Below are 21239 nucleotides of genomic sequence, written 5' to 3'. Positions count from 1 at the left end.
GTGTGTGTGTGTGTGTGTGTGTGTGTGTGTGTTTGTGTGAGTGCGAGAGACCGAGCATGTGTGCATGTGTGCATGTGTGTGTGAGTGAGTGAGAGAGAGAGAGAGAGAGAGAGAGAGAGAGAGAGAGAGAGAGAGAGAGAGAGAGAGAGAGAGAGTGAGTGAGTGTGTAATGGCACGTGTTTAGCATATCTTTGATTAAGAAACGAAAGGTGCCACTTTACACTGGTCAAAAGATTGATAATCATACAATTGATGATCAGCTTGGTCGCCACTTTGGATATGTGAGGTTGCCACTCCGGTAAAACTGACGTGCAAAGTTTTTATTTATTTGTTGGTACTGTGCTGAAAAACATTTGTTTTCACTGACGTGCAATGCAGTGATTTGCTTATGACGGAGTGAATATCTCGGGACTATTTCAGTACTGAGTGCCACCCAAGTGACGAGTACTTTTGCCTGCACTCATTAATATTCGCATTAATGAGCCCTAATGTTCGTGGTCATTAATTGAGTCAATTCTAGGCTTTCTTTATTCTGTCACTCACTCACACACACACACTCACACGCACACACACTCACACGCACACACACGCTCTCTCTCACACACGCACGCGCTCTCTCTCTCTCACTCACTCACACACACATGCACACATGCTCTCTCTCTCTCTCTCACACACACACACACACACACTCACACGCACACACGCTCTCTCTCACACACGCTCTCTCTCTCTCTTTTACTCACATACACGCACACACACTCTCTCACACGCACACACTCACACGCACACACGCTCTCTCACACACACGCTCGCTCTCTCTCACACACACACACATGCTCTCTCTCTCTCTTTCACACACACGTACACACGCACTCACACACTCTCACACACACATACTCTCTCACACGCTCTCTCTCTCTCTCTCTCTCTCTCTCTCTCTCTCTCTCTCTCTCTCCTCCTTTCTATTACCTTGGCTTTTCATTTGTTTGTTCTGTCTTTGTTTTCTAACTGCACTGCTGAAATAGCCTATAAGAAGAGCGAGCGTGCAGAAGGAAGAACGAGATTAGGGCGTCAGTGCAAAAATACGCAAAAGAGAGAGAGAGTCTCTGTGTGTGTGCTCGTGAGACAGCGCGAGAGAGGGAGCGCGCAATATTTTACTGGGCATCTCTGGTGTGTGGAGCTTGGCTTCTCTTTCGCGCGCTGCATCCTCCAGCTCTTTTGGAAGGGTGAGTACGAAACCCTTCATTCTCTCTCCAGCGCCCATACGAGCACTTCGTCGCAGACATGCATATGGTCTTTACGATGATTTTACTAAACCAGACCTGTGAAGAGTTGCACTCTCTCGACAGAGGTTTCACTAATGAAAACATCTGAGGTTTGGGGGCGGGGGTCGGGGGGGTGTTGCCGCTAATTCATATACAAGATCCGCCGTATTTAATTCGGAATCTGGGGGACATTCTACTGAGCGTCGTCTGATGCTGTCCATGCGTCCAGGTAGAGACTTTTTCTGCAATGAAACGCATGTCCCACCGAGGCATCTCAGCAGCGCGGTGGAAGGGGGACTTTTTCCACGGGAAGGCGCGGCATGTAAATGTGTGGCACGACTCCGGTGTCCACATCTAGACACCCCGGTACCTGTTTGAGACGAAGTGCTACGGGTTAGTCCGACGTCACTAGGTGGAGGCGACACAGTCAGAAATAAACGACCGTCCGACTTTCGTCGGTCGGTAAAACGGCAACCTATATATGCGCTATTTGTGCCTATAGTGACGCTTATATACCATCACTAATAGACGGCAAAGTGCAGAAGAAGTTGGAGTGCGCGCGCTTTAATTGGCTCAGTGTGTTCCCGAGCAGGCGCGCACGTGAGTGCAGGTGGGATCTCTTCTCATTTTTAGGCCAAGGACTTTCCATACCTTACCCTCATCCCCGCGCCATGCTCACGCTTCTGCACGGGCTGGCCTTGTTTTACGCGTTTATGCACTTTCAACCTAGTCACCATGGGGTGTTTGGATCATGTAGCTTTCTCTAAGATTTCAAGCATTAAAAAAAAGCTTTTCTCCGATTTCTGTATATACCACCCGTGCTTCAGTCACTCATATCAAAATATAGATGTCTGAACTCATAGATCTGCCTGGAGCGCTTTACTTTGCTGGAGGATATATTTAATGATCACTGAATGTTTAGCAATATAAACACTTCACTAACACTATCAATATCCAGTTTCAAAATGCAATTTAGTAATCTAGATATTTCACACCCAAATTAAGAAGTGATATATATATATATATATATATATATATATATATATATATATATATATATATATATATATATATAAAACCCCTCGTCTCTGTAGTGTTTCATTTACACGTACTCTTATCCAGAACAACCTACAACTTCAGTCAAGTTACATAGGTAGGTGAGAGCAGTGTTAGGGGGGCTTGCCAAAGGACTCTTACTGGTATAGAATGGTGCACTTGCATGGAGTGGAGATTCAAGCCAGACCCCCACGGGAGAAGCAGAATTGTTGCCCGCTACACTTCAACAGGAACAACAGGAATGTCGTGACAATACCAGAAATTTGACTGATACCATTACCATGTGGAGTATCCTACTGCTCCATACCAAAATGATACTAAAAAGAAGAAAAAAAACATTTGGCATCATCTAAAAATCATTGCATATTATTTAAAAGGTATAAAATGGATTGTAAGTCAGCTATAATGATATAAAAATTAAGCAACCCAATTTGGCAGTCACAAGTAAGCAAAAGTCACATGTCTCATAAGTTAAAAAAAATCTTCTTACAATATCCTGATGCTGATTGAATCTGTTGACTGACTTCTGGACACTTTGCGTTACTGCCGGTGCAAATGGAGGGCGACTTCTGTCTCTCAACCTTGTCGAGCAGCAACTCCTCGAACTTCTTCGCCCATCCGAGTCAAACTAGCATGAGAATACATGTCCTGTTTGCCTACGTAAATACAAAATCTACAGTATCAAGGTTAGAGTACTGCATCGTTTACTGCGAAGTCGGATTTAAAAAGCACTGAACTTTGGATGCATTGCACAACACTGAGTAGGCCTTTCGGTGTTGCCCATTACGAGTAATGAGAGTGCGTGTCTGCTGGGTCTGGACCGCATCGAATTACTGCAGCTTCTATTTACTGTCCAGCAGGGCAGCAGGGACAGTGCAAAACACGTCAACCACAGACAACGTGTAGTGTAATTGCATCATATATTGGGAATGTAATGGTGAAGATAGCTGGCGAAGTGAGATTAACTTTAGTTTTACTCAGCGCTGTTGTCCAGTCTACTAATTTAAAGAGTTTTGCTCAAAACTTTGTTTAATTCAGTAAGATTTTCTTGACTTAGTCAAGGTAACAAGTTTGCACAGAGATTTCAAGTGCAGTTTACATTCTTCACAATGGGCACCAGCATTTACTGAGCAGCTGATGGACCAAGATTTGTTTTGCCATTCATGTTTGCTGGAACTCCCTTGGGAAAGTAGCCTACAAACATCTTCTGGAAGGAAGAGCTTGAACTGCACACACATTCTTGGCTTTTCATTTTGATGACAGAGTTCAGTGCCCTGGGAGACCTTTAGGCCACTGTCTCGTTGTCGTGTTACCTTGTAGTGCCAGCATAGCCAGGGACATTAAAATAGCATGTCCGAGTTGCGCTGTGACCTCCCCGTCACGCCAGCACACACAGCCAGAGGGGGGCAGAGTAGCTCCAGAGCAGTTGTGTCCTCACACACTGTCATACAGAGAGCACCCTGCTACTTGTCAGTTGGTCTGACAAGTTTGGTATTTGTTCTTATTATTTCTGCGGTTTGGAATTGACTCTTTTTCTGCAATGTAGATCGCCTGCCTACAGAGAAAGTGTTTGTTTTCCACACTGGGTGGGGTATTTATTTTTAGTTTGTTTTACTTACTAGTAGGCTGACTTTGTATTGACAATGAATTAAGTTGTTCAAAATTGTGTAATGATTATTAGAAACTGGTCAAAGGATTATAAACACACATGTATTAAAATGTGCCCAATAGCTCAAAAGATGGCACACACCCTACCTCTGACCCCAGCTCTGACCCCAGCTCTGACCCCACCTCGGACCCTGAGGATCTTGATGATAGGTGATCCAAAAATTTGACACCTGCATTGGAATTGATTACACAAGGGCTTAGCAGATTTCAGCTTTCAGGTTTTCATATCTGTCATCAAAAATATTAATACTGTATATAGTGTGACATATTTAAATATACTAATGTATCCATTACACACACACACACACACACACACACGCACACACACAGCCTTGGCCCAACAGCTCAACTTTCTTCTGAAACCTTCTGTCCACTGGGACAAGCTGGCACACACCCAGTATGCATCTCTCAGGCACCAGTCAGGACTGCAGTGAAAGCAGCAGTTATGGGTCACTCAGTTTCATTTTTTTGTCTTACTTACTATTTCATCTCTCTCTCTCTCTCTCTCTCTCTCTCTCTCTCTCTCTCTCTCTCCCTTCTTGTCGGCCTGTACTCTGTTTCTGCATCTTTTTTTTCTCCTCGGTCAAGATGCTCACTCCATCTCTATCCTCTCTCTCTCTCTCTCTCTCTCTCTCTCTCTCTCTCTCTCTCTCTCTCTCTCTCTCTCTCTCTCTCTCTCTCTCTCTGTGGCCCGGCCCTGTGGGGTACATTCTTCTCATCGCACAGGCTGCTGCTCTGAGTCACCAGCCTTGGGAGACAGACAGGAAACGACAGGTTGAAAACAGCACGAATGCATGAATGCAGTTTTATATGCACACGTACACCAGTACACATGCACAAAATCATCATGCTTATCTCTCTCTCTCTCTCTCTCTCATACACACACACACACACACACACACACACACGTAAGGCACATGGAATGAGCTTTCCTCAAATAAGCCAATATAATTGCAATTTATATCCTACGACTGTCCTCACAAAGTCTGCATATCTTTATGACAGTTATTTAAACTCCATGTGAAAACCATCACAACAGCTAGAGACAGATGATGACACATCATTCATTCATTAAGCATCGATCGGCTGTTTCCTGGGAGAGAGGCTGAGGGGTGACCATGAGGTCATCAAAAAGAGTAGGGCTCTAAGAGGATATGAACAGAACAATTCTCACTCTGTCTCTCTATAAGCACACTCTCCTAGATCATCAGTCACTTATGTATTACACTAACACACACACTCTCTCTCTCTCTCTCTCTCTCTCTCTCTCTCTCTCATATACACATGATGTTTTCATTACTCATTCCCCATTCAGGGTGCATTGTTCCAGACTCTGTGTATGCCTTACATGCGCTGCAGAGGAGATCTGTGGCACGGTATCAATAGCTGCTCAAGGCTATGCAGTGTATGTGTGTGCAACTGCTGAAAGCCGCCTTGCTTTGAGGCGACATCTGTATGCATGACTATGACTCATAGCTCATTGTGTGTGTGTGTGTGGGGGTGGGGTGGGGGGTGGGGGGGTGTATACATATGCATGTATGCGATTGTGTGTATGCGTGTATGCATGAATGTTGTCTTATTCACTGACAATAATGCCTCATTTTCTGCTTTAGTGGCTATCACTCCTTATGCTAGATGAACTTTGACCTTCTTTGTGATTGGCAGGTTATTGTCAAAGCAGAACAATACTTTTAAATTCATTGTTCTCTTTTGTCATTTTTTAAAATTAAAATCTAATTTTGCATAGACAATTATTTTAAGTACAATAATCTGACCAGAATATGTATGACTGAAAACTACAAAAAAGAAAAAAATAATTTATAGTAGTATTAGGACGCCTCTATTAAATATGTTAAATTCCATAACTCTAAAATTGCGCTTAAAGTATATTACGGCCCATGTGATAGCTAATCCTCTGCATAACCTAGACAACATTAGGCGGCACACATCAAATATAAGATAGCTCAATTAACTTGTTTGAATTACACTGATACATATGTGAATGTGAAAATACTGTATAAGGAAGTGTTTTCTTCTACTTATAAATCATAGTCACTGCTAGAGCTGATGAAAGTGCATTCACCCCTTCCTTTCCATGGTACTTAGGCTACTTGAAATAGAATGACAAGTGTCCTTCATAGTGCAGTTGCTGTTTTTGCAGATTTAGTATTGCATCGCAGTTCTTTCAAGGGTACTAGATTATTGCATTTACGCATTGTGAACATACGAATGGCTTATTTATGCAAAGAATTGTTGTATGAAAGAATGTGATTTCAAACACAGGCTGAGAAACTGCATGCACAGTGCCTTCAGATCAGAAATGATAAGAACATTCCTTATTTTACAAGCCATTCAGAATTGCAATAATTTGCATATCATTTGCTTATCACACTGTGATAGGTCTAAAGTCACAATCAACACACAGCACAAACAAGTGCAACTCAAGTAAAGTTAGACACATCCTGGTAGTGACCAAATGCTACCTAAAAGACATGCTCTGTTCATCTGTGCAAAAATACATACTTTATTTGCTATTACTCTGATTCGGAATATGAATATTGAGTCTTCCCAAGTTCACACACGCAGAACTCCACTGCTGCGTTCCCTCCATTGGTTTTCTGTAGTCACCCATATCAGACCACGCTTGCCCACAAAGCCAAAAATGGACTGGCGCCCTCCTACCTGAAAGCACTCAACTTATCCTGCACTGCGTCTTACACCCTTTGTGCCTCAAGTACAGCACGTCTTGAAGCGCCATACAGAGAAGACTTGCCTTAAGGCTCTTTTCTGGGCTAATATCAAAATATTCTGCCACTACACATCCATAGAGAATCCTTTGCTGTCTTCAGTTGTAGATCCATGTTGTCAAGAAGAACTTGCATGATCCCCGGCCATCCAAGACACTTGATTAATCAGCAGTGCTTCTCTTTTTTAAGTATTTTTTCCATGGATACAATAAAGCTCTATTCTAAGAAGCTCTGGTCATGAGTGTCTGTTAAATCTGTAAATAACAATATAATTGTAAATGTATTTGCACACAACTAATTTTGCCAGGGGTGTGATTACATGAGAGTGTATTTAGTGTATTTCTTGCACAAGTTTGTAAGAACAACACTGGTTTCAAACATGTTTGTTTGCAGTGACATGCAATATTCTTCTCCCATTGTTCAGCACGCTGTTGTCTAGCTACATAGCTAGCTAGCTGGCTAATGCTAACTCACCGACTCCTTCAACTCAGGAAGCTAAGTCCTTCAACTAAGTAAGCTACTCTTAAGTCAAGTCAAGTCAAATGTATCTATATAGCGCTTTTTACAGCAGTTGTCACAAAGCAGCTTTAAAGATGTGAGAGTCCAAGCCCCAAGTGAGAAAGCCAAGGGTGACAGTGGCAAGGAAAAACTCCCAAGATCATGAGGAAGAAACCTTGAGAGGAACCAAGACTCACAGCAAGTGCCCATTCTTCTCTGGCCAACAAAAGGCACTATAGTAGTAACAATCTAAACAATAAGGAGCAGAATAAGTAGTGAAAGAGAGAGGAAAACAAATTAATAATAACAGAAAAGAAAAAATAAGCATTCAATGTCTAGTCTGGTTTCCTAGAAGTCCTAGTCCAGTCCCGACAGTACAAATATGTCCATCAAGGGCAACGGAGAAGTAGTTGGCTGGGGTGGAGGTGTGGTGGGCTACAGCAGGGGACATCAGGGGGTGGTGGGAGTAGTCATGGTAGCTGAGACAGGTTGAAGCTCAGTAACATCATGACATCAGGGGTAGGTGCACCTCAGCAGAAAGAAAGAATAGATTATTAGACATGTCCATGTAGGAGGGTGTGTAAATTGGGGAACTGTAATGTGCAACAATAGACTCCGGCAGCTCTAGCTATGGCAGCACGGCTATAAGGAAAGAGCCAGAAGGAAACACAGGCATGAGGGCACCCAGGAACTCCAGCGTTCTGCCGCTCTCAGTCAACAAACTAGAGTGACAAAAGAGAGGTGAAGCATCATAACATCCCAGTTTACCCAGTTTACCCAATTTACATTTACAGGAAGATTATTCCATAATATGGGAGCTTTATAGGAAAAGGCTCTGCCTTCTGCAGTAGATTTTCTTATTCTTGGTACTAGTAAAGAGCCTGCAACTATTGATCTAAGCAGTAGGAGTTCTCTAAGGTACTGTGGGGCAAGACCATGCTTTGTAGGTCATTAGAAGTATTTTATAATCAAAACTTTTTGATTGAAATTTTACCGGGAACCAATGTAACGTAGCTAAGACAGGAGTGATGTGATCAAATATTCTAGTTCTAGTAAGAACACTGGCTTTTCTGTTTTAAGCTTGTTTAGGCACTTAATGGTACAACCAGACTGTAAGGCATTACAGAAGTCTAATCTGAAAGTGGTAAATGCATGGACTAGCTTTCCCGTATTAACTGAGGAGAGCATGTTCCTAATCTTTGCAATTTTCCTGAGGTGGAGAAAGGTGGTCCCAGAAATATTTCCATGAGCTTCGAACGAGAGACTGGGATCCATAATGACTCCAAGATCTTTAACAGTTAGAGAAGATGTAATTGGGAGACTATTGAGGTTCATTAAGTAATTAGAAAGTGAGGACCAGCTGTCTGTGAGCCTAATAGAAGCACTTTTGTTTTGTCAGGATTAAGTGCGATAAAGTTCCTCAATATCCAGTGTGTGACATTCTTTACAAATTCCTCAATAATAGTAAGATGATAAATGTCCTCTGGTTTGGCTGAGACATATAGCTGAGTATCATCAGCATAGCAGTGGAAACTAGCACAGTGTTTACGTATAATGTCACTTAGAGGTAGCACATATAAAGAAAAAAGCAGAGGCCCTAGAACAGATCCTTGTGGTACACCACAGCTATCCTTGTTGTATGCTGAAAAGTCTGTATTTATGTTAACAAACTGGTAGTGACAGGATAGATAAGATTTAAACCAGTAAAGGGCTGTTCCCCTAATCCCAACAACATTTTCGAGTCTATCTAGTAAAATGTTTTGATCTATAGTGTTAAATGCTGCACTCAGATCCAGGAATATAAGCAAAGAAACATAACCCTTGTTAGAAGCCAACAACAGGTCATTAAATATTTGAATCAGTGCTGTCTCTGTACTATGATTTTGCCTAAACCCTGACTGAATGTGTCTGGTTCTGATTCAGCTATGAGTTTAGCTGCTGAGCTACAGATGTTTCTAGGATCTTGGAAATAAATGGAAGGTTTGAGATTGGCCCGTTGTTTGACAGCTGTTGTGGGTTGATTTTACGTGAGTAGATTTTTTTAAATAAGTGGTTTGATTACTGCTAATTTGAATGATTTAGGTATATAGCCAATGTTCAGTGAGGAGTTTATTCAGTTTAGTAAAGGATCAATTACTTCAGATAGGATTTCCTAAAGAAAGTGTATGGGCAGTGATTCTAGTAAGCAAATGGAAGATTTTGAGCATGCAGTAATAAGTACTTTTTTGTACTCGAAAAGGCTCTCCTTCCATGCAAGCTGGAATTCTACAAGTTTATTGTGGCACCATTAATGTCCTATATTTCAAGTTTTCTGTTTTAAATTGTGAATTTGATCATTATACCAAGGTACAAATTTATTAATGGGCTTCTTATCGCTGGCTACATCGTTTATTCTAGTAAAAACTATCATATAGATGGTAACACTTAAAAACTAAATTAATTAATTGAAAAAGTTTTAAATCAAGTATATATGCAAGTGTACATCAAAGGTAATATAGTAACGGAGAAGAAAATGGTATTATACTTCATGAGTGATAAATTACCATATATTCCCTTAGTAACTAGGTAACATTAACACAGAATGTTCATGGAATATTATCTGTATAGTAAATATGCACAGAGAAATCATGAGATTTGATAGGGTAGCTAGTATAGAGGCATTCTACAGTATATTATTCACTGCAGTTGTACACACCACATCTTTGAAACACTAAAAAGAGACAAAATAATTTCCTTTTAGAAATTGCATTATGTACAGTCAAAAAACTGTTGCTTCCAGAAAAAAACCCAACTCTCTAAAAGTAATTAAGTAGTTTTAAATAATAAAGTTACATCCAATCAGAAACAATAATCAGATAATAAAGTTACATCCAATCAGAAACAATAATCATATAATAAAGTTACATCCAATCAAGAAACAATAATCAGATAATAAAGTTACATCCAATCAGAAACAATAAAGCAGTGACATCACACTTGATGGTCAAGTCTCAAAAACCCAAATGTTCCATCACTCAAATGTGACCAACCTCTGCATTCAATTCAACATAAATGAAATCTAAATGCATAACAGATCAGATATGAAATTATTGTCATCAATTTCCAATTGTTTTTAACTAACAATAACTAACAATAAACAATCTCCTAGCCCTTAATTGACTCTTACAGCTAGTTCAAGGTCAACTGAATCATATTATTTTGTCAGGTCTGATTACAGTTCATATTCAACTGAAGTTGTTACTAGTCAATTAGGGACTTGTTAAAGTGTTCTGTGTCAAACTCAAGCTCAGACAAGTGCATTTGAGCAGAATCAACCATATTACTTTATTCACTTTACCATATGAACTTAAGCAAGTACACCAATGAATATTAATGAACACTGGGGGTCTGCTTATGAATATTAAAGACTAGTGGGTGGTCTGAGGAAAACCAGCTGTGAGTAAGAGTGGTAAGGAGTGGCAGCCTATAACAGCTTATAAAAATACATAATTTTCAACGTTTTTAAAAAAATTTGCGTTTCATGGGCACTCAGGAACAACACAAAAGGTAAATGTAATAAATGTGGTATCTTTGAAGTTCCATTCACCTCTGGCTTGTCTGAAAGGGCTTTTGATTTGTAGAATGACAGAATGCTGTTATATTATCCGATTTGTCAGAAGGAAAATGCTGTAAAGATTTTTATTATACTTATAACCCCACATCAAGCATAACAATTATATATGGCAACCACAAATTGCAATGCCTTGCATTAACACACAGAACACCTAATCACAGTGGCATTTACCCTTTTAAGTCCCCTGCTGACTGGACAGTCTAACTGGCTCAGAAATAAAGGTATGCTTGAACATAATAAGCCTCAAATAGAGTCTTCGAAATTGCCTTCTTGGTAGCAAATTATATTCATCATATAAAACAAGTATAAAGAGCCAAGTGAATACTTCTAAGATGAATAGAGCTGGTTATATTTTACACACAAACATATATATATATTTTACACACAAACATATATATATATATATATATATATATATATATATATATATATATATATATATATATATATATATATACTAAAGATTTTATTATATGTGTTATTTGTGTGTGTGTGTGTGTGTGTGTGTGCATGTGTGCATAGATGAGCTCGTGCAGCAGCAGGGCTCTGACTCTGCTCTCCACGGTGTTCGGGGCGTGCGGGCTGCTGTTGGTAGGAGTTGCCGTGGCAACGGATTATTGGCTGCTGATGGAGGAGGGCATAGTACTGCAGCAGAACCAAACCATCGACGTCAAGATGGCACTGCACTCTGGCCTCTGGAGAGTGTGTTTCATAGCAGGTACACACACACACACACACACGCACACACACACACACACATACAAATTCGTGCAGTAAAGGTGCTCTATATGGACACATGCATACAAGATGCAAATACTGTTGTAATAGAATGCTGCTACCATGTCTTTGATTCCACTCCAGATTTCGTGCCTCCTGTGTTTTGTTTCTTTATGATTGCCCCTATCCCTCCTGTGTCTCTATGTCACTTTATCCGCATGTCCCTCTCAGGTTCGGAGAAAGGAAGATGCGTGGCCTCTGAATACTTCACAGAGCCTGAGAACGAGATCACCACAGAAAACACTGCGAATATTCTCAGTGAGTAAACCTCCGTCACAGCCGCTGAAACTCCTGCACACTCCTGATGTGCGTTCTGTTCGTTCCTTCTCAGAGATGGTGCAGACAGCCACACCTTTCCCCATGGTGTCTTTGCTCTTCGTCTTCACGGCCTTCGTCATCAGCAACGTGGGCCACATCCGCCCACAGCGCACCATCCTGGCCTTCATCTCGGGCATCCTCTTCATCCTTTCAGGTACTCACTCCTGCTCCGCCCTTCTGCTACACTGCCTGAACTACGAGGTGTAGACAGCAGACAAAGTGGCACTTGGGCCCTAGTCAGTGAGGTCACACTCTTGGACACATCTGCGCTTGCCTTAAAACTTGATCATAAACAATGCATGTGGCCGCTGATTCGTTTGACACAGCCTGTGTACGCTGCATATAAATAAGACAAAAAGAACGCAAGAGAGTTCTTTAGCCCCGGGGTGCTCCGTTCTGTACCTGGAGGTGTATGACCCTTTGGAGTTTTTAACTTTTTTTGATTCAATTACCAGATGTTGCTGAAGACCGATTCATTGGATCAAATGGGATTAAATGGGATTACTTGTGATTGATTGTGCTTAACTGGATCTGATGAGGTAGAATAGTATTGGTACAAAACTCTACATGGTAGAGACTCCACAGGAGCAGAGCTGGATCCTTCCCAACACTCTACCTTGTGTGGGCCAAAAATGTGTTTCAGTCTGCCTCAAGCATTAGCACAATAATTCAACTATTCATCTTTAAAAAAAAAAAAAAAAAAACCTAAACAAATGTTGCATAGCCATCTGATGGCACCAGTTATTTAAAAAAAGACCTAAGAAACGTGGCAACTTTTTTTCTGGTCTCATTCTGTGCCTGGTGCCCAGAAACCTTTAGATTCTATTTCAGTTAGCTTAGAAATTGCATCACGTCCAGATAATATTGCAAAAGCAGTGGTGGACGTTTGAGCTGTGAGCAGGTCTTGGCTGACTTAAGCTAAGGGGTAAGATAAAAGGTTTCTCTCCTTACTCTCCTTTGCCATCTTGTGGATGTGCCAGCTATAATAGGAACGAGCCATAGCCTGAGGAGTGATGCCTGAGATTGTAAGCCCCTCATCTTCCTCGTACCTCATGCTCGGTTAGGATTTACTGCCCGACAACGCATATGCGTTCGGCAGAGGCCGGGTCAGGCAGCCTTGCGTATGCCTCAGATGCATGAAGGTACAGGCACAAAGAGCAAAGGTCCTGCCATCCACTTGAATTCACTAATTAATTGTATCTGCAGGCGCAATCTAATTAGCAAAGTCGGGTAGCCGGAACCGAACCCCGGGGAGTCGTTGACTCACTGAAGCGGAACCGTGCAGCTTACTTTGCTTTTCAAGTATGGCTACACATACCACTAAGATTTCACTGTGCAACCTTTCACACCGAAATACATGCTCACATGCTATTCATATGTGAGCTATATGGCCTCTGCCCGTGTTTACGAGCACACGGTGGAACTCTCTATAAATGCAGTTCTCTTAAATAAGTCACTCCCTGTATGATGCTATATTTTCAGTCTAGGGAGTGCAGCCATACCATCTGCGTTCTGATTGTCGTCATCTTATTCAGTTTCAGACCCTCTCTGATCATGTGGTTCCTCCATCTGCTTTAGTTTATTACTGTCTGGCACTGGTGTTTTTGGGCTGTATTGAATTGCTCTATTTTACTAATGACTCTTGCTATTATAACTGTGTTTCTACAAAATCTCATGCTGCATGTGTAATATAATGGCATAAAAGATTTTTAGATTGAGTGTGTCGTGTTGCAGAGCATCAGAGTGAGGCAGACGAGAAGGCAGACCTCATGGCTTAGAAAAACACTTTTGTGTTCCCCACACCTGCATATTTTCACTATGAATGTTCCTCTAAGATATATATCTTAAGATATGACCAAACCAGGCAACGGTTTCAGAGGCTTTACACCGTCTATGGGATTATTAAATGCTGACATTTACAGTTTACCTTTAGAGTTTTTCTCGATTGCTTGCACACTATAACTGAGCCTATTTTCATTTTTGTTCAGCTGCTAACACTAAAATTGCTACTCCAAACACAATTCTTCGAGTGTTTTTTGGCAGATAGCCCCTGTTTCTCTGTCACAACACAAACAGCACACAGCTGCCACTGCGTAAACAGGACTGAGCTGAAGTCCCCACACAGTGTCCTGATTGCCCAATCAGCCAACGAGGCAAATGTTATGCAAAGCGAATGCACGCAGCGAAAGGAGCCAAGACAATGAATGAAGGCAGAGGAGGAGAATGACACCAAATTACAGATGACAACAGAGAAGCAGTTATTGACCATACACACTGGTCCATGCCCATGAGCGAAGTTGACCAGCGGCCGCAGACAAAGTTAAGATCTTCTCAGTGGCGTCTGTAATCGGGACATGCAGAGAATAAGGGCATAGCCAGAGCACTCTGCATCACGCCAGTTTCCATCAGTATAGAAGTCCATGAATGGTTTCACAGTAATGTTAGACTCACACATTTGTTCCTTTCACATTATTGTGTGTTCCTAAACCATAATCAGGAATCTTTGTCAGCATGGCAGTTGTGGTGATGGAAGGTGTGTGAGAGATGTCTGTAGGAAAGAGAAAATCTACTTCATGCAGTAGTGATGGCCTGCAACGATGCAGCTTTAGAGCCCCTCCGGAGGGGTTCACCACACACGCTTATGTTTGCAGTGTTTTGTCTACACTCACAGTTTACTTTATACAGGTGTATTGTCCTGTTTATCAATTCATTCAGTTAAGATTTGCAATCTAGAACACAAGAACATCTTTGACTACAATGTTTTCTATTGATTGCCCTAGTGTCAAGAAGGAAGTAGTGTGCTTTTGATTCAGTTGTTGGGTTTTGAAAGTCAGAGATCCATTGTGGACAACAGAGTTGGAGTTTTTAGGTTCTGTTCAGGGTTTTGAAAAAGCTGACGTGACTGTAATGATTTGAAATTGGAAACAATTAAACTAAACATCCCAAATCATGATGCCAACTACAAAAGACAGACCCCTTTTTCGAAATGATTCAGATTTGTTGGAACATTTGTGAAAATGTCTATACACAAATCACTGTCTGCCCCATGTACTCAAGTGGAGAGACTTTACAGGAGACTCTAGAATCTGGAGAGGAGAACAGCTAGGTCATTTACATACCACGCTCTACTGGAACTCTGCACTGCTGTAGTCTCTGCAGTTATAGCACATTCTTGTACTTTTGCTGTTTACTCTGTAGTACTGTAGGGAGTCTGTTTCAAACAGTTCATTTGGAGTTACTGTATGTTCCTGTTTTGACAAATGGATGGTTTTCATTGATCCCAGCAAGACTTAAATGACCACATAATGGAGGAAGAAGGCAGCTATTTTCTGAAGAGCAAGAGTTGGAAGTCATCAATATGGCCATAGCCAACATCTTTCACTTGCATTAAGTAAAGAGTTGTTGAGGATCACGGAATATATTCCAATGCATTGGTGCAGTCAACATCTCAGCAGACTGCCTTCTTTGACGAAACAGATTGAGGGTGATACAGGACTACTGTGTTCCTTTAGAAAGGAACTCCAATAGGCCAAAACTGGCGAGTGAATCGTGCAAGTATGGTTTTTATACTGTATCAATTATCTGAGTACAGTTATGTATTAGAGCAGGATATACTGTAGTATAGGAGATATGAGGGCACTTGGGACAAGTTCAGTGTTGGCAAGGCTGCTCTAGTTTGTGGTTCATAAACATCCCAGGATGCAGCAATGTTTTTTACCTGCATATTCTCCCTTCCGAAACCCCAGAAGACTGTACTCATATACAGAGATTGTTCTACAGGAAACCATAAACATCATTACTCACTGCAGTAACAGTTTTACGATAGTTTCTTGAATTCCACTGATTTTTTTATTTGACCAGTGTGTAATGACGGTTTTGTACTGTATGTGGATTTGATGGATTTTGTGTGCTGTCTGAAGGCAAAATTTGGTTTAGATGGAAGATTACAAGGATTAGAGTGGAGAGTTTGGTTTAGATGTTAGATTACATGGTTTTGAATGGTGAGTTTGGTTTTGACGTGGAAGGTTGAAGTTTGTGTTTATGTGTGCAGTTATGCATTTGTGTTTAGAGTTTTGAGAAATGGAGCATAATTTCAAGTTTCAAGTGTGTCTTGGCAAAAAATTGTACTACCTAAAAAATATTAAGCCCAAGTCAAATTTATTTATATAGCACTTTTTACAACATGCTGTCACAAAACACCTTTACAAATATTTGGGTCCAGATCTCTATTGAGCAAGCCAGTAGTAGGAAGAAAACTCCCTGGGCAGATTAAGGAAGAAACCTTGGGAGGACCAAGAGTCAAGAGGAAACCCATCCTCCCTGGGTGGCCCAGCTCATAAACAGTACATAGATATGGCAGCATCAGTTCGTCTACTGGCAGACGTTTTCTGGTGTAATCTTAGATGCTTTGTCACCGATGAGCAGGTCTAGTCCTAACAATCACAAAGTCCTTCCTGTTCTCCTTCTAGCAGCAGAGGTCTAAAGAGGGTAGGAGCTCAAGTGTTCTTATTAGCATAGATAACACTAGAGAAAATCCCATCATCCCTTTCATTTATCCAGATAGAACTGATCTGGGTCCCTTTTCTTATTTTAACACTCCCAACCCACTGGGCCAAACACCTCATATAAGGTTCCAGTGACCCTATAGATTAATACACACATTCTCTATTATTGTCGTCCTGACATCTTGAACTAGTTAAACAGCAAAAAATACAGCACACAGCAAAGCCTGTTGACTTTGAACCTGCATTGTTCAGATGGATGCAAAACACTGCTGCTAATCCAACACTGGGAATCAAAACACTGCTGTTATTTCAACGCTGGCACTCAAACCACTGCTGTTAATCCAACACTGGCACCCAAACCACTGCTGTTAATCCAACACTGGGAATCAAAATACTGCTGTTAATCCAACACTGGGACTCAAACCACTGCTGTTAATCCAACACTGGGAATCAAAATACTGCTGTTAATCCAACACTGGGACTCAAACCACTGCTGTTAATCCAACACTGGCACTCAAACCACTGCTGTTAATCCAACACTGGGACTCAAACCACTGCTGTAAATCCAACACTGGGGATTTTGCTGTGTGGGCATAACCTATTTCGCTTTGTGTGTGTTGGTACTGAAGGGTTCTTGGTCACGTAACAAAGCAGGTAGAGTAGCTGCACAGTAGCTCTACTCCTGTCAGGAGTGTTTGCATGCAGAGTGAACTTCTGTTTACCTCCCTCTGATTTCACCTTGAAACAGGTCTTGAAAGGCCTTCCTTAGTTGGGCCACAAACTCCTACTGACACGATGTCCTTGGAACAAAAACACTTTTACCTTTGTCCTCCTCTGTCCTCCTCTGTCATTCTGTCTGATAATATGAAATGTGTCAATTTGTACTAGAGGTGTGGAATATGTTAATGGACTGGCCTGTACTGCTGATTGACAGCTCAGGGCATTCAAAGGGAGAACATAAAGAAGTGAAATGTGTACCCACTGATGGTGAGTTAAAGTGCTAAAGAGTTAGAAGAGTTAGAAGCGCGCGTGTGTGTGTGTGTCCTGTTCTCATAGTGGTAGTGGGCACAGTGCTGCAGTAGGCTGGCTGTGTGAAGTGATGCATTCAGATGGAGTTGATGTCCTCTCAGCTGTGTGTGTGTACGTGCACGCGCGCCTGTGTGTGGGAATGTGTGGATTCTGGATGGATGCATATATGTTGTGATGGCTCAATGGGGGTGGATCAAGCAAAAAGCCTGTCCCACAAAGCCTCCCAACCCCCACACAGCTTGCCCAATCAGGACCGAGTAACAGCGCCTTCCAGAATGAAGCTTTTTACAAGCTCGATCTTAAACTGCAGTGATGAGAGAAACCCTCACCTTCCAGGGAGGTTAAATGATCAAAAGACCAAACACAATCCTGAAAAATGAACGTTCTTTCTCAAAATGCACACAGTCCTTTTGTGTCACAACTATCAGCATCCCTGCGCCTGCCAGGAGAGCAGCGTTGCGTCTTCCCTCATGATGCTGGAGGAGGTAGAACGCTCCTCTATACACAAGCCCTCTGGATCCCTCAGTCCTTGGATACAAGGGCATTACTTCACAGCCATTCTGGAAGGCTCTCTGTATGTTTTTTATGGTTAAGGGATTTGCCCCTCCCAGTGGCCGTAAGAATGCTGTTGTTTAATGCAGTTTCGAAACACGCCTTTCGCTCCCGTTTCTCTCTTTGTGTTGTATTGTCTCTGTTGTTCTCTCTCTCCTGTCTCGGTCTCAGGTCTAAGCCTGGTGGTGGGCCTGGTACTCTATATCTCCAGTATAAACGATGAGGTCATGAACAGGCCGAGGGAGCCTGAGCACTTCTTCAACTACCACTACGGCTGGTCCTTCGCCTTCGCCGCCAGCTCCTTCCTTCTCAAAGAGGTCAGCTGACCTCCGGCGTCACACGCCATTCATTTAGCTCCAGCGCGCATCCTGCCTCGGTTTTGACGGACGCGCTTTGTGCAGGCACCTGTGACCCACCCGAGCTTTATTCGAGTTTTCATTTAGCTAGTTCAGGACATTCAGTGTAGAAGGGGGGAACAGGTCAGAGGAGGAGCACTCTGGCTATCAGGCAGTCATTCTGTATGCTGATAAAGTGAGGATTCAGCAAAGTTGGACTTGTTACTACAATTCCTTTTTTCCTGCTTTACTCAGCAGGGTCTCCTTGCTTAAGGAGCCGTGTGTGTGTGAGTGTGTGTGTGTGTGTGTGTGAGTGTGTGTGCTATGTTTTGTGTGTGTGCGTGTGTGTGTGTGTGTGTGTGTGTGTGTGTGTGTCAGAGAGAGAGGGAGAGAGAAATAGAAAGTGAACTCATGAGAGCAAGCAGGAGAAAAGGAAATTTAAATAGTCATTTCAAAAGAGGCTCTAGGGAAACCTTTTAAATCATTTAAATATTTTTTATATTTTAATCATTTAATCTCAGCCCTGCCACTCACTAAGGAAGAGAATGACTAATGTGAATAGTGTGCTACATTTTAAAAACCTTTGGCAAATATCTAAATTACACACATATTCTTGTGTCTTCTGCGGCATGTCACAATGTCCTTTGCCATCTCATGTATATGCCAGGCCATATTTTAGATTTCCCGCGACTCTCTCAACTTCCTTTCCCAGGGCGCCGGCGTGATGTCCGTGTATCTCTTCATGAAGCGCTACACAGAAGAGGAGATTTACAGGCCTCACCCGACCCTCTACCGCCCCCGCCTGTCCGAAAGCAGCGACTACAGCGGGCAGTTCCTCCACCCGGAGACCTGGCCTCTGCCCCAGCGGGCGCGCAGCGCCTCCGAGTTCTCCAGCGACATCTCCATCCAGCTGACGCAGAACCCGCAGCCCCCGCCCAAGGTCAACCCCCAGCAGAGCGCATCCTCCACCGGCATGACCGCTGCCTCCAGCCCCGCCTCCGACGCCGGATACGAGCTTGCGTCGCCCGGCTCGGCCGCGGCCTTCCCCCTCAGCCGCCCGCTCCTCCCTGGGGCGGCCGGCGATGCCCACGGCTTGGCTCTGTCTGCGCCCCCGCCTGCCGTGCCGCCTCCCCAGTATCACGCGCACATGCGCATGAGTGCCTCCCCGTTTTAGAGAAAGGACATGTGGGCGGGACGCCGAGCCTGTCTGCCTTTGGCTGGAGAGTGGATGAGAGGAGCAAATAAAAGGTCCTTACAGAAACAGAGTGGGAGAGTTTAGGGTGTTAAAGCAAGCAAGACTTGGCATTCAGGTGCGAATGTTGGAGCAGAGAAGGTTTCTTTACAAGGCATTTAGTGGAGGTATAGATCTTATTGCACAAGCGGTGTACAATGCAAAACACTTTTCCAAAATAACATATTCATGTATAGTCACATATTTCTGCACAAAGACTGTAACTACTGCCTTCAGTTTTACTGGTGATATTGAAAACTCATTCTGATTTTCATCGCTCAATCAATGTATCAGTAGTGGTGTTATTATTATAAAGTTTAAAATAAGATTACATGTTACCAGGGAAAGGGTTAAATATGTAAAGGGGTATTTTAACTCCCCTTTCGTTATCAAGGGGATTATGGAGACTGGTGATTTTAAATATGTAGACATTATGTGCTGATTCATTTTTAACTACTATGGAAATATGAACTAAACGCTGAAGATTCCACAGTGAAGAAAGGAGTGATAAAGGCATTAAACTCCAGACGACTGAGAATCGACCTCTTAAAGCCTCCGGGACTTGCTGGGCACATTTAAGTTTCCAAGTTCCCGTAAGAACTTTCTAACAGCGAGTTAGTAGCGAAGGTTCCGTCTTTGATCTGTTCGTTCAGGGTGGAGTTCATCACTTTCTTTCCCTGTTATAAACGGTAGGTCTGATTTAGGCTACTGATACACGCAAACTGAGTAAGCTGCTCGATTTACACAGAGTTTAACCGGGAACAAGGCGTTCAAGGCTTTAAAAGTACCTTAGAGTTACTAGACGTAAAGTGTGTGATGCGAATGATGTGACAGAAATCCAAGATTAAGCATAAAATGCGGGAATAATGACGGTTGTCACTAGACTTAAGACACTATGCTGATTCTACATGTTTTTAATGATCATATATATAGATCGTACTTAACAAATATACCGCCAAACAAAGAGAGACGAAACTGGACTATTCTGATGGGTAAAACTGTTTAGAATTGTAAAATTAAATTTTTCGGTTAAATGTTAGTAATCGCAAGCTTATTTTCTTTTTCCAAAATCGCAACATCACGTAAATTAACATGAACATGAGACTACATATCAGTAGGCAATCATATGCGGCGCGCCCTCTGTCAGCTCAAATGTAATGGTGCAATTAACGTTTTGGATGGCACTGTCCACGGTTCTGAAACAAGTGTAGTTTTTACATAACCCACAGTATCACAAACCATGCCTAGTAGATCGCATTTTCTGAGTACTGAGCTATTTCTGTACGTTAGATCCAAGTTGTCGAATTGTTACAATAAAATATTTTTCAGTGTGCTTGCAATTTAGTCATATAATAGAGCATAAAACATCACTGTCATTAACTGCATGAGACAAAACTTCATTTGCAGAACAGATAAGGTCATTTACCTGAAATCATGCAGGTAAAGTCAGTATATTTTTGTCTGCATGCAAGAATCAGTATGGCTTTCCAGCTTGAGAACATACATATATATATATATAAGTCTCTGTGCACGATGACATCATAGCATGCTCTGTTTGATAGCTCTCATAAAGGGAGGGACGGAGACAGAAGAGAGAGAGAGAGATCACTTTGTCTCTGCACCACATTATGTAATGTTTTTGTGT

The 21239-nt window shown here is 42.1% G+C and overlaps 1 protein-coding gene across 1 annotated transcript; it reads left to right on the top strand.

Moving 5' to 3' along the window:
• Positions 1-932: 932 nt before the first annotated feature.
• cacng7b (calcium channel, voltage-dependent, gamma subunit 7b) lies at positions 933-20927 on the top strand. The gene is made up of 6 exons (XM_026999157.2): positions 933-1226; positions 11370-11565; positions 11796-11882; positions 11956-12096; positions 18200-18345; positions 19076-20927. Exons 2-6 carry the CDS (start codon positions 11370-11372, stop codon positions 19535-19537), a joined length of 1032 nt encoding a protein of 343 aa, XP_026854958.2. The 5' UTR covers positions 933-1226; the 3' UTR covers positions 19538-20927.
• The last annotated feature ends 312 nt before the right edge of the window (positions 20928-21239 follow it).

Source organism: Electrophorus electricus, chromosome 10, assembly GCF_013358815.1.
Source record: "Electrophorus electricus isolate fEleEle1 chromosome 10, fEleEle1.pri, whole genome shotgun sequence".
Classification (NCBI taxonomy): Eukaryota; Metazoa; Chordata; class Actinopteri; order Gymnotiformes; family Gymnotidae; genus Electrophorus; species Electrophorus electricus.
The sequence above is the reverse complement of the archived record's forward strand: the minus strand, read 5'-3'. Positions and strand labels throughout refer to the sequence as shown.

Coding starts and splice junctions, on each gene's coding strand:
- cacng7b (XM_026999157.2), top strand. CDS start 11,370: ATGAGCTCGTGCAGCAGCAGGGCTCTGACTCTGCTCTCCACGGTGTTC. Junction 11,883..11,955: donor AAACACTGCGAATATTCTCA/GTGAGTAAACCT, acceptor GTTCCTTCTCAG/AGATGGTGCAGACAGCCACA. Junction 18,346..19,075: donor GCTCCTTCCTTCTCAAAGAG/GTCAGCTGACCT, acceptor TTCCTTTCCCAG/GGCGCCGGCGTGATGTCCGT.